This window comes from Lithobates pipiens, unplaced genomic scaffold (assembly GCF_037356315.1).
Source record: "Lithobates pipiens isolate NorthernLeopardFrog02 unplaced genomic scaffold, aLitPip1_a1.2 Scaffold_13, whole genome shotgun sequence".
NCBI classification, from domain to species: domain Eukaryota; kingdom Metazoa; phylum Chordata; class Amphibia; order Anura; family Ranidae; genus Lithobates; species Lithobates pipiens.
The window spans coordinates 37932794-37947237 of NW_027507718.1; the positions used below are offsets into that span (position 1 = coordinate 37932794).

The window sequence follows — 14444 nt, forward strand, 5'->3', positions numbered from 1 at the left end:
GAAAGTACAAATACCCCCCAAATGACCCCTTTTTGGAAAGTAGACATTCCAAGGTATTTAGTAAGAGGCATGGTGAGCTTTTTGATGTTGTCATTTTTTTCCCACAATTCTTTGCAAAATTAAGATTTTTCATTTTTTTTATTTTTCTCCACAAAACTGTCATTGTAATAGGTTATTTCTCTCACATGGCATGTGTATACCACAAATGACACCCCAAAATAAATTCTGCTACTCCTCCTGAGTATTACAATACCACATGTGTGGGACTTTTTCACAGCCTGGCCACATAGAGAGGCCCAACATGCAGGGAGCGCCATCATGTGTTCTAGGAACATAAATTACACATCTAACTTGTTGACTATTACACTTTTGAAGCACCAGGACAATGACACGTGACACTGATGACAGATGGCACTGATACGTGGCAATGAGGACACTTATACGTGGCACTGATGACAGGTGGCACTGAAGACAGATGGCACTAATATGTGGCACTGATGACGCGTGGCACTTATACGTGGCACTGATGACATGTGGCACTAATACATGGCACTGAAGACACGTGGCACTGAAACGTGGCACCGATGACAGATGGCACTAATACATGGCACCGATGACGCGTGACACTGATGACAGATGGCACTGATAAGTGGCATTGATGACACGTGACACTGACAACAGATGGCACGTGACACTGACAGGTGGCACTGATGACAAATGGCACTGATACGTGGCACTGATGACAGATGGCACTATGTGGCACTGACGACACGTGGCACTGGGGGCAGGTGGCACTGGGGGCAGGTGGCACTGGGGGCAGGTAGCACTGGGGGCAGGTGGCACTGGGGTGGATGGCACTGGGGGCAGGTAGCACTGGGGTGGATGGCACTGGGGGCAGGTAGCACTGGGGTGGATGGCACTGGGGGCAGGTAGCACTGGGGTGGATGGCACTGGGGGCAGGTAGCACTGGGGTGGATGGCACTGGGGGCAGGTGGCACTGGGGTGGATGGCACTGGGGCGGATGGCACTGGGGCGGATGGCACTGGGGCGGATGGCACTGGGGCAGATGGCACTGGGGCAGATGGCATTGGGGCGGATGGCATTGCGGCAGATGGCACTGCTGGGGGAGGATGGAACTTTTTTTTTTTTACTTTTTTTTTTTTTTCTATCCCACAGGCAGAACGGCTGCCGCTGCAGCCGTTCATCTCTCCCCTCTCGCACTGTCTGTGCGAGGAGGGAGAGCGGCGCCGAGAGATGATCTCATATGTTTACATATGAGATCATCTACCATTGGACACGCCGATCACGCTGTAAACGGCCGCTGTGATTGGCCGTTTACAGCGATCTGTGTTTGCCTGTCCCCGGGGGACACGGCGAACACAGAACTTCCGCGATGCGCGCCCGCGGGGGCGCGCATTGCGGAAGTAAACATCGGGCCGTCCAGGGACGACCGCCCGAACGAAGGCGCCTGCTCTACGGCCGTCATTCGGCCATAGGGCGGGCGCGAGGAGGTTAATATTTTGTTTTTTACTAGCAATGGCGGGGATCAGCGATTTTTATTGTGACTGCAACATTATGGCGGACACATCTGACATTTTTGACACCATTGTCATTTATACAGCAATCAGTGCTATACAAATGCACTGATTACTGTGTAAATGACAATGGCAGTGAAGGGGTTAACCACTGGGTGGCAGTGTAGGGGTTAAGTGTGTCCCAGGGGCGTGTTGCTAACTGTGGGGGGCATGGCTATGTTTTACACATCACTGATCTCTGCTCTAATCACATGGAGCAGAGATCAGTGTCACTGTTGCTAGGCAGAACAGGGAGATGCTTGTTTACTTTAGCATTTCCCCAATCTTCCTCCCTGTGAGACGATCGCGGGTATCACTGCAGCGATGGAATCCACGGGACCTGTGATCGGACTCACGGAGCTCTCAACTGGCGTGTGAGCGCGCCGCCGGGGGTGCGCATGCAATATCGCTGCGGCAAATTTAAAGGGACATGCCTGTCCATGCCATTCTGCTGACGTACATTGGCGTGCGCCGGTTGGGAAGTGGTTAAAAAATAAAAATAAAAATAAAGATGCAACTCTATTTGTGTACAGTGCTGCAAGAGCAAGTAGAGATCAAACAAAGCACTGAAACATAACCTGGTAGCGATGGGGAATTACAACCTGACACTAAAGTAGTTAAAGTGGGTCAAATGCAGGTTACATTCTAAATGAGATTAGAAACATCTCAAACTGATATCATATGGAGGCCAATACAGGCCTATATACTTACCTGTTCATCGGAATGTTTAAGTTTGCGCTATAGCCCCCAGAGCTGATCTCACCCCACACTTTTGGGTGTGTGAAAGAATGTACTCTCCATTGGTGACTCCTAATTAAAATTACATGCATGTCATGTGCCTGGATTTGAACCTGGGTTTTACCGGCTCTGTGCTGCTGTCCTGTTCGCTCTGCCACTGGGAAATCTTACTCTTTGCAGCTTATATATACTCTGCTTAGCTAGCTCCACCTGCCTTCCAGCTGCAGTCAATCCAAAATTACCTTAAATTGCAGGACTTCCGGAGTACTGGGCCTGTTTGTTGGATTTGTTTCCCTGGGTGTGAGATATACTGCTGATCTCCTGAACTTTGATCTCTGCTAGTTTCCTGAATTACTTGCTTGGTGATTCTGCTTTACTCTGGCAGCTTGTGTAAGACCCTGCTTGCCTCCAACCACAACTTCATGGATTTTTGACTCTGTACCTATCAAGATTTGTTGCTGACTTGGCCTACCTGACTACGCTAGATTCCTTAACCCAGCCAAAGCTCCACTTTGGACAACCTTTTACATGTGGACCCTTATGCAGGATCCTGCAATCACTCATGTTCAGCAGGAGGAACCAGAGCAGCATGCAAGGGGACACGCGCTTTTCAACATACCAGATGGGTCAAATAGGAACGGTGCTGGGAGATTTGCTACAGTCTTAAATAAAAAAAACTGCCAGATAAGTAAACATAAAGACATTTTCTTCACAGGGTACTGCAGATGTATTTTTTAAAAATCCCTTGGCAGGGTTGCTATAATGGACAATTGCTTTGGTTTTCTTTATGTAAGTTATTGACAATAAAGCTGGAAAAGAGGTAATGCACATAACATGTAGTGAGGACACTGATTTTGAGAAAACAACCTGGACTTCAGCTCGCACACATTGGTGTATTGCGAGGCGTAAAAAAAAAAAAAAAATGGAGCTGCAATTTTAAGCACATTGGCATCCCACTCATTTTGTGCTGCCTTAATGCTGATGCACCGCAACAAGGTAAATGGGCACCGGATGTAAATATGGCCTGAAAATAAAGACTAACAAATAAAGACTAACAAAACTGCAGAAGGGTTTGAGAGGTGTTGCATGCTGTCATGTGTACACATGTTTTACGTCAGCAATTACAGTTATACAACTCCAAAGAAATATATAGGTAGTAAGTCAGTAAATGTACCATAATACTCTATGAGATGTAACTAAAGCATATTGTAACTCTGGTACTACTCTTACTAATTAAGGCAGTTAAGGATTTATTTATGTACAATTAGATGTTTGCTGTACCATCTGGCAAGTTATAATTACGCCAGACCTTTCTGTGCCAAAATAAGCACATTTTTATAAAACATTGCTTGTTTAGAGCTTAGCATGTTTTATATCCTTTTATCGTGTTGAAAATGTAAATATTCTGGTCTGAAACTAATTGCTATCCAATTCTAGGCTTCTGTTACAGAAATTTTCATCTACTAATATTTGGTGAAATGACACAGCACACACAAAGCATAGCAGGACTGGAAGATAAATCAAATAAGAGTGGAATAAACTATTTTAAGACCGATTCTTCCATGTGAGATTTCTTTGACTCCTCTAAACCAAGTTTAAAAAGCACAAACCTGTGAAAATTAGGCCCGAAATTATGAAAAATGTATATGCATGGTTTACCTGCAGTGAAAACCGCACAGCCTTTTTAGAGAATTTTCCAACAAGTCTTGAAGCTCTTTCACATAAATGGGGTGGTCCAATTTGGTGGCTTAAATTTACTGATCGCTATGCGACGTGCAGTTTTCACAGAAAATAACCTCTGCGCATGTATTTTTTCATTATATGGTCACTTGCACAGGTTTGAGATTTGTTTACTTTAAGAAAATAACAGGGTTATGCCTGCACACCGATAAGCAGAATGGTGTAAAGCAAAAAAATGAGGCAGCATTTGGAACAGAGGGCTTTGTCCTCAAGCCTAACTAACATGAGGCAGACCAGCTTCAATCATTTTAATACTTTCTCTTCTGCTCTCCGAAGCAATATTCTTAAAGTAGGCAATATTTCAAACAACCCATGCAGTGTCTAAGATGGTACAGATTGGAGAATCACTTGTACCTGCAGCTACAATACTGCCCAGGTAAATGTAAAGATTCTGAAATGCATTGCCTGTTGTTGAAAGGTCGCGGCTGAATTTATGACAAAACAAGAGGAAAGCTACATGACTAACATAATATACCTGGATATTTGACCTGGTTAGCTTTAAACTGTTAGAATACGTCCAACATCAGTTATTTATATTAGGCGATTATATGGACACACAAGAAATAAGGTCTATAATCTAACATAAGTAAAGTTAAGTTTTTATTTTGATGTCAGGCCAGTTTACCTTAATTAAACCTAAAAAGTCCCCATCTGACAGATATATTCCCACTTAACCCTTGGGAGTTATTAAACTATATTTGGATTCCAATGAATGGGAGACTAAGCCCTTGTACACACGGTCGGAGATTCCGACAACCAAATCCGTCGGATTTTGTCCGAAACTGTTGTATACACACGGTCGGACAAAGTTGTCGGAAAATCTGACGTGATGGCGTTATTTCGTTACGACGGGACTCTGTTCACGCTAGTAGCCAATAGCTTTGGTGTAGGAATTTGATCTGAGCATGCCTGGCACTTTGTCCGATCGGAATTCTCTACACATGATCGGAATATGTCCGATCGGAGCATTTTGTCGGAAAATATTTCCGGCAAGTTGGTCCGACGGATATTCCGACGGAAACAGTCCGATGCAGACCACACACAGTCTGAATATCCGACAAAACGCTCCGATCGGACACATTCCGACGGAATCTCCTACCGTGTGTACAAGGGCTTAGTGGTCTTTGGAATAAGATCGCACTGGCTGAGATTCCACTTTTATGGTACCAAATGTTGATCTAGGCCTGTTTGTAGAAAAGTCAGGATTCTTTCCATGGGAAGTATGCCCTCTGTGTGAGATGGTAAATCCTGCAGTAGGTAGACTTTCTAGCTTTTAATAGCATGGGAATTACCAATTCAGAGAGGCCCATGTCTCAAGGCTTCATTCAACTTACCATGAAAGTCAGTGACTATTAGGGGTAAAGCAGACTTTAGAATAGAAGATCTTGGCAATCTAGAACTTAAAGGCCAGGGGGTCCACATCTTGTGTAAAAGTCTACATCCTGGAGCGGAGAGTCAGAAATGTGTGGCTTTTTTTCTGGCTTGTACTGTGTCTAGGATGAAATCCAAATACTCCAAGTGATGTGTGGATTTCTGGATCGAACTGAATTTTTTTGAGGTCTGAACTGCCTGCATCACACTGTGGTCAGAACTCATGGCAACTATTTCCTCAAAAGGAGATTGTCCAGATATTCCACAATGGGAGCATAGTAAGGCTAAAACAAGTACTAATACCTTGGTGAATATACTCTGTCTGTGAAAACCAGATTAAAATTGCAGGGCAGAAAATTGCTGTTTTTGAGTGTCCACAGCAAAACCTAGGTACATTCAGAAACATTCAGCTGGAAAAATGGGGTCAAGCAAATGCATCCCTGTACGCATGTCCATAAAGGCAATGACAAACCTTGTGGCCCCTATGCAAAATTTTTGGTTTAAAATGAAGACATTTAAAGCCTTCAGATCCAAGGATAGGGCAGATGCCCCTTTTGATTTTTGAACAGTGAAATGGTTGCAGTAAAAAAAACCTGAACCTTTCCACCTCAGAATTCTGGATTGTAGTCCCTAGAAATATCTCTTACCCAGGCAGAACAGACGCCCCCCCACTTTGCAAAGCGGGGGCAATGCTTCATGTAGAACAGGATGTCTACATGCTTAAAGACCCTCAATTTTAAATGAAGTTGGCCCCTGGCTTGGGTCAGGCCTTGGAGGTTTTTTTTAAAAGAATAAACTTTATTGGAAATGTTAAAAGGTATTACAAGTAGAGACACAGATATAGTAAGGAATGGCAGTCAGATCAACGAGACAATAAGCCAGTGTCGACTGTAGTGAAGAAGCTAAGCAATCCAGTAGAGACATTCACAACACATATCAGGCTACTCAATGTAATGTGAAATACCATACATACATTTTATGGCCTCTACAGATATTAGGGGTAAAGGCCCTAATTATTGTTTTTAGTTAGGGTGTATATAAAATTGGAAGGGTGCAAATAGAAAAAAACAGAGCAGCGGGAAACAAAAAGAATACATAAAATGAAACAAACAGAAATCCAGAGGGAGAAAAGAAGGGGGGGGGGGTCTGGTTAATACGCAATCTGTGAGGGTCCCTTAAGGCTAGATAAATCAAATTGTAACAGCCAGAGGAAGGATTGGAGCCTAGGAGTGCTTCAAACTTGATCCAAGGACATCATATTTCGATGAACTTTGAGTGGAGTTTTTGTAAACAAGTGATCAGTCCCTCCATTCCAATATGACTAACTCATTTGGTAATGCTGGGAATTATTGATGATTTCCAATGTCAGGTAATCAATGCCATCACTCTGACAATAGAAAACAGTAGAGAATACTGTCACCTCCAGGGTCTCTGACCACACGGTGACCGTATTTTGATGGGACAGCAGAAAAATGTATCCCCCAGTACGATCAAATACATGTAAAAAAGGACCCACTATACATGAACCATGGTACCTCCACCTTCTCCACACCTCCAGCACTGGTTTAAAATTAATGGAAACATTTTATGTAACATATTGAGTATCTATTTAATTTGGAGAGCAATTTATAATTCCTCTCTTGGATATGGGTAGCTATGCAACAAACATCAAGAAGGAGGATTTTTCCCATTCACCCTCTGAGATAAAGTTCCCAGTTCCCTCTCTTTTTATCCTCAGAGAAGAACTCTTTTTATCCTGAGAGAAAGGAGGAGTCTGGAGTTTAGTTTTCAGCTGGGAAAAATTTTGTACTTTTACCCCCAGTGACATACAAACCAATGTTATCTTTATCCTGATTCTCCCAAAGATTTGTGGGACTCTTCAAACAGGATTTACAAAACAGGCATGTTAGGCAAAGACTGTGGAGGGGAAACCATAGAAGTATGTTTATAGACTCTGCGTTCTGAGCCAGCAGTATTTGCACTTTGGCCAATTAAATCCAGCATAGCTGCGGAGAGCTCCTTCCTGGAAAAGAGTTATAACTGGTGGAGCTAAAGAAGACTCAAGGGGTCTTAGGCAGGTCGTAGCAATCCAGGCTGCTGGCATCAGGTCCAGGAAGGGGAACACTGCAGGCCATTCAAGGAACTGTTAAGATAGCGAACTGGAGAGGCCTGATGCAGTGGGATTGCTCCCCTTGCACTTGGGATCCAACATTTGGCACTGCTTAAAGAGGGATTCCGCCCAAAAAAAAATATTAAAAGCCAGCAGCTATAAATACTACAGCTGCTGACTTTTAATAAATGGACACTCACCTGTCCCGGGTTCCAGCGATGCCGGCAGCCGAGGCCGATCGACCGATCGGGCCTCGGCTGCTGCCGCCGCCATTCGAGGTGAGGGAATCAGGAAGTAAAGCAAATCGGCTTCACTTCCCCGTTCCCTACTGCGCATGCGCGAGCCGCGCCGCGCAATAGGAGATCTCCGCGCTGTCACTGGGACCCGTGTGTGTCCCAGCAGACAGCGCGGCAGGGCAGGAAATGGCGTATACTCCCGTGGGAGTCTATGCCCGGAAGTGGGTGAAAATACTTGTCTTTGACAGGTATCTCCACCCCCCTCCCCCCTGAAAGGTGTCAATTGTGACACCGGAGGGGGGGGGGGGGGTTCCGATCAGCGGAGGTTCCACTTTAGGGTGGAATCCCGCTTTAAGAGAAGTTCACCTTTTAGAAAAAAAATAATAAATGTACTTTTTTGCAGGAAAAAAAAAAAAAAGTGCATTTATTATTTTTTTCCTTTAGAGCCTGTGAAGCACTCCACAATCAGCGGGCTGCAGCATTGCGAACATGCTAAATTTCCTCCCTAAAAAGGGGAGGGAGGAACATGTAACATGTTCCCAAAGGTGAACTTATCCTTTAACAAGAACAGCTTAATTGTAAACACCAGGTAAAACCACAGGTACTCAAAATGCAGCTGCAGAAAACAAATCAGTGTAAGGCTGGGTTCACACTGGAGCGATGCGGGAACGCCGCAAATCCGCAGCGTTTTCCCGCATCGCATGCCTCCCGCCGGCAGTTCACACTGCCCTATGCGGACTGCTGGGAGTGTCAGTGAAATGTTAATGACACCCCCAGATCAGTTCGCATATCGCAGTGCGATCTGCAAACTGGGACAGGAATCGGATTCGCATGGTGTGAACACCCATGCGATCCGATTCTGCTGCGGACCAAAAAAAGGGTCCCATGTGAGTTTGCAGCGGGTGCGATGCGAATTCAGCCATACTATCTGTATGGCTGAACTCGCATCGCGCAGAGATCGGATGTGATTTGCACTGCAGTGCGGTGCGAATCACATCTGGTTCTCGCTGCCGCAGCGGTGTGAACCCAGCCTAAAGGCCAGTTCACACCAGACGCAGTTCCGTTCAGTTCCGTGTCCTTTTTTTCTGCACTAAAAATGCATGCACAGCATTTTCCATGTATTCCAATGGGTCTAGTTCACACCATGCAGTCAGTTTCTGGTCAGTTTCCGGTCAGTTTCTACTGCAGAAACTGACCGAAAATGACTGTATTGGTGCAGAAAAAACTGAACTGCATCTGGTGTGAACTGGCCCTAAGACCCCATTCACACCTGAGCATTTTGTAGCTTGAAGCCTGAAGCTACAAAACGCTAGAGGGGAAAAATTCTATTATTCTCAATGGAGATGGTTCACATCTCCACTACATGTCGCCTGAAGCTCAAACAAGTTCCGGACCCTTTTTTGTTGCTCGAATTGAGCAGATTTGGGCGTTTTTCTTCTTTTAACATTGGTGACCTTTTGCCCTGCACAAAATCGCGGCAAATACGCAGCGAATTGCGGTAAAAAAACGCTGCAAAAAAAGGTTGAAAATGCTACGCTCAGATGTGAATGCAGCTTAAATGGCCAGAGGTGACTTGGTCACTGTTAGGACCATGTAACAAAGATGAAATAGTGTTTTGTACAAACAGGAGCAATAGCAGGAAGATGCTACCTCATGCTGAAAGGCAGAAATAGGGTGTGTTTGTGGGAGACACATTTCCTCAACATGTTAACCCTTTCCATGGAAACAAATAGAACAAAAAGGTGGTTATAATGGAATTCAACGGTACCAATAAGGCTATTTTCACGCTGGGGCGGACAGCGGCGGTGGTAAAATCGGCGCTATTTTTGGCGCCACTTTACCGTCATTTTAGCAGTGCTATTCATTAAATACACCCCGCTAGTGGCCGAAAAAAAGGCTTAAAACCGCCCGCAAAGAGCCACTATGCCGGCGCTGCCCCACTGTATTCAATGGGTAGGGGCACTTTAGGAGTGGTGTATACACCACTCCTACATCGCTGCAAAGATGCACCATGCAGGACTTTTTTGACCGTTCTGCAAGCACACTGCTCCAGTGTGAAAGCCCTCGGATTTTCACACTGAAGAGGCTCTTTATAGGTGCTATGCAAGAGCTATTTTTAGCGCTGCAGTGTCTGTAAAGCACCTCAGTGTGAAAGTAGCTTAAATGTAGAGGTTCCCAAATGCTAGACCAGCATTGCATACTCATAAAAAGGTCTTTAGAGACTAAGTCACACCAGAAGCTGTGCTTTGACCCTAGGCCCACAAAGTGCCCCACGGCTAACACACACACCACACAAAGGTCTGGAAAGCACCACAAGCAATACCTAAAGTCACTGCTGTAGGGAGAGTTTTGGACTGACATCCTTAGACTGTCCTGACTGTGAGAGGCCGAGCGCATCAGCAGGAATATGGCCGCAGGTTGTACTGTATTCTGACAATGCTTGGATGGAGCCACTACCTAATGTCCTGCGAAATGAACTGTCGGTATCACTCTGTATTTTACAGCAAACCTTTGATAATTTATGGAGTAACAAACTTTAATGGTTTGCAAAAAAATAAATAAATGGAGCATGTCAAACATTGATGCCTGTGTAACTTTGCTCACATTTTAGCTATGTGCTGGATATAGAAGATTGTTATAGAAGGCACCACCATTCATATGGGATATTAACGATGACAGGCAAACAGTGACCTTACATTCATAGAAATGAAACAAAAAATAAGAAAGTTACCATTTAGAAAAGCTGATTAAAATAGTAATTTTAATGTGATTTTTTAGTGCCCCTCTAGGAGAATATGGCTGAATTCCAAAACAAAAAACAAAACAAAAAGGCGTCTGAAAACAAGCACACATCCTAGACACAAAAGGCCCACAAATATCTTTTTGGCATAGTGTATTGTTCCAGGGTATAATTCCAAAACCAAGGGCCTGATAGATTTATCTGGTGCAACACATTCTCAAGCAATTGAGATGCAATGGGCTGGATTACTATCCCACTAAACTGCCAGGATTTGTTCCACAAAAGAAGCAGAACAAGGGTTTTATTCACCACAATGAGCCAAAGAATCTCACAGGATGGGTGCTTTTGTAGAAATTCAGCTGTCACATAGGCAGACGCCATCGACGTGACAAAGCGCATGCAATGCATGGTGTACACATTCAAGTAAATTGAAGTTAGGCACTACCACTATGAAACAAATGCAGCAAGAGCACCCAACAATTACCTTTAACATATTACTGGTAAATAGCAGCCTGCCAATCTCAGCATTAGATAGAAAAATGATCTGCTCAATATATTAATCTTACATAGCACTTGACAATCGCCATACCAACTGTGTTACAAACAGAAAGCTGCTTCCTTGTAACCATAAACCTGCTTCATTACGTAAAGTAAAAAAAAAAAAAAAAAAAAGTGTCTGCCGCAATTCCGCTAAAAATCGCAGATCGCCACCATTACTAGTAAAAAGTAAATAAAAATGCCATAAAAATATCCCCTATTTCGTAGACGCTATAAATTTTGTGCAAACTAATCAATTTACGCTCATTGCATTTTTTTTTCTTACCAAAAATATGTAGAAGAATACATATTGGCCTAAACGAATGAAGAAATTATTTTTTGGATGATAATTATAGCAAAAATTATTTTTTTCAAAATTGTCACTCTATTATTTATAGCGCAAAGAATAAAAACTGCAGAGGTGATCAAATACCACCAAAAACTAGCTCTAATTGTGGGGGGGAAAAAAAGGACATAAATTTTGTTTGGGTACAATATCTCAAGACTGCACAATTGTCAGTTAAATTGACGCAGTGCCGTATCGCAAAAAATGGCCTGGTCATTAAGGGGGGCAAATCCTTCGGGTCCTTAAGTGGTTAATTAAAGTTGAGCTCCAAGCACAAACATTGTTTAAATATCTTCTTCAACAGAACATAATATACAAGTCCACTTTGTGTGTGCCAAATGTTTTTGCAAACACATACTACCTTGCTGCTAAAAGTAGCAGTGACATCACTGTGCTGTACATAGTCTGTACACAATGTAGAACTGTGGGAGGGTCCCAGTAGGCCCCAGCCACTACATGTTTTCTGTAGAAACTACAGGAGGGGGCGGAGAGAAGACTAGTCAACAAACAACAAATTATCCCAAAGTTCAGCTTAGGAGGAGGTATGAAAAGCTCTTCTATCGTTAATATTTTTCAAGATTTTTATTTGCACTTTTGCATGCGCCAATACTGCAAAATGATACAGCCTTTTTAGAACGTTAAAAAAAAAAAGGAAGGCAAACTATTATTAGGCACCAAAAATCTATCATTCAGGAACTGCATCCATAACTGGCAAAAACACATATGTACTAGATGACAACTTCCAACACACTTGTAAGTGACAGGGAAATACTCACAGAAATGATTAACTGCTTCACAAGCTTGGTATCATCAATACAGTCAAACATTGCCAGCAAGACCAGATGAGAAAATTCTCCCTGGAAAACCAAAACAAGATACAAACATTATAGAATGCACCTATATATATATATATATATTGTTTAAAATGCATAGTATATTGATCAAACGATATATGCTTGCGTAATGAAGAATCTTGGAAATTTATGAAAAATGTAAAACTGTCAACTAGCATTAAAATCTGTAATTATTAAATTACCAATTTATAGAAGCATCTGCAACTGCATAAAAAGCCTGCATATATGGCCGACTGCCAACCCGACATTAAATAAATATATATATATATATATTGCCCTCATTTTGTAAAGCGCTGCGCAAACTGTTGGCGCTATATAAATCCTGAATATATATTATATATATATATATATATATAAAACTGTGGTTATTAAAGGGTAAGTTCACCTGTACACGTTTATCAAAGGGTTTCCCAAGCACCACATTGTCCTAAACATGTAAAGTTTACAAATAATGCTGTACTCCATTCCTCAAATGAATACCCACCTTTTCAGCTGCTGAAACCACTCTCCTCCCCAGCCTATCCTGCAGATGGCAAGATGCGCCCAGTGCCTGATGTGCAGCCCCTGAACTCTTGGCCTCCCCCCTCTAATGCACAGAAGTGTGCTTGCTTTCACAGCTCAACATTTTTACAAGTAGGACTGCACATGCATGAGTGAGGAGGGAGGCTGGATTTACAAGGGTACTGCTTCCAGCGCTGGGTGAGTGCTGCCATTTGCAGAATGGATTGGGGAGGACCATGTCATCAGCAACTGATGAGGTGGGCATTTGTTTTGGGAATGGAGTAGAGCTTTGTAATATATTGGGGACACTGCAATACATTGGGACCTTTCTGGGAAAAGTGTGGTGATTTTGAAACATGTGGGCATTTTGAACGGACACAGCAGCCCATTCATTTGACTGGGCTGCGGTGCACCTGAAAACACAGGTAAAGGTACCTGCATTATTTTCAAAATCGCAGCCCACACAAAACTGCAAGTGCAGTGCAGTTTCCATTGCAGGAAGCAGCTGGTGCAATTTCCAGTGTGTGCAGGTAACAATTAAAATGAATGGAACTCGCATGCATCTCCTGCATGGGTAGTTGCCACTGTCAGAATGGGTGCAGACCCGCAATGGGAACCACCCACTCAAAAGTAAACCAGGCCTTCAGCAGGGTTGTATGTAACACAATCACGCCAATATTTTGAAAACAACTAGCTTTAAAACCGTTATCTAGGATGAATTAAGCGGCCACTTCTGGGTAACATTCAGGTAATTGTGATTTTCCTTCCTTCCTCTGTGCTTTGGTTTCTAAACTACAATAGACTACAGCTACTTCAAAGAAAAGGAGGCACACAGGGAACATCCTACAGCTAGTGTTTTAAAATCTGTTTATTGGCAACATTTAAAATTAGCACAAGGACATAAAAGATATGTTTTGGCTTGCACTGCATCCTTGTCCCTTCTATGATATTGGTGATCACAACGATTAGAGCAACTACCTGATCATGCACTTGTTAAGGTGAAGCCATAATGGTTGTGGTCCATCCTTTTTTAATGTTTTACACGTGTTAAACATTTAAATTCATTTATATATGCATACACACACACATACAAAGAAAGTGTGTGCGCCTGTGTATACACGTCATTATGCGTTAGAACTTCCAAATCATCATGGCTTTTTTTAATATCATTAAACTCAGAAATGTTTAAAGCGTATTTATCTATAAAAGTAGGCAGCGTACCTTTTAGCAGAAGCTTACAATTCTTCATGTTTTCTACATTTGTAGACACCTGATTGATCCTGCCATTTCTCTTCACTGCCCAATTGTAGGTGGCAAGCTTACAGCAGCTGGTTCTCCCAGCTGAGCTTTGCCACACTGGGTTTGCAAATAGTGGGAAGTCTCCAAGCTTTAGTCACTATAGAGGCAGCTAGAGCACCCAGATAATCAAAATTCCCCCCCCCCCCCCTGCAGCCCTGCCTGATCAATGTCGAAAACTAGGAAATGTGCAGATTGGTATGCTAAGCAGCAGTTGCTGCAGGAGGTAAAGAGGTGAGAACATCAGGACAATCAATTGCAAAGGAGGAGAAATCAGATCGTTCTGAAACACAACTCTTCCCATTGCTCTGTGGTCTTGATGTCACCTGTAATATATCATATACACAACATTGCATTTATAAGTGTATATACATTGCAGCAACATGCAAGAAACTTGGGAC

At 43.1% G+C, this 14444-nt stretch overlaps 1 protein-coding gene across 1 annotated transcript in view; it reads right to left on the reverse strand.

Annotated features, from left to right (window-relative positions):
• Positions 1-14444, reverse strand: part of PUM3 (pumilio RNA binding family member 3) — a 117673-nt gene that overhangs the window by 34271 nt on the left and 68958 nt on the right. The window contains exon 13 of the mRNA XM_077475021.1: positions 12169-12249. Coding sequence (XP_077331147.1) covers positions 12169-12249 — 81 coding nt within the window. The remainder of the gene's footprint in view (positions 1-12168; positions 12250-14444) is intronic.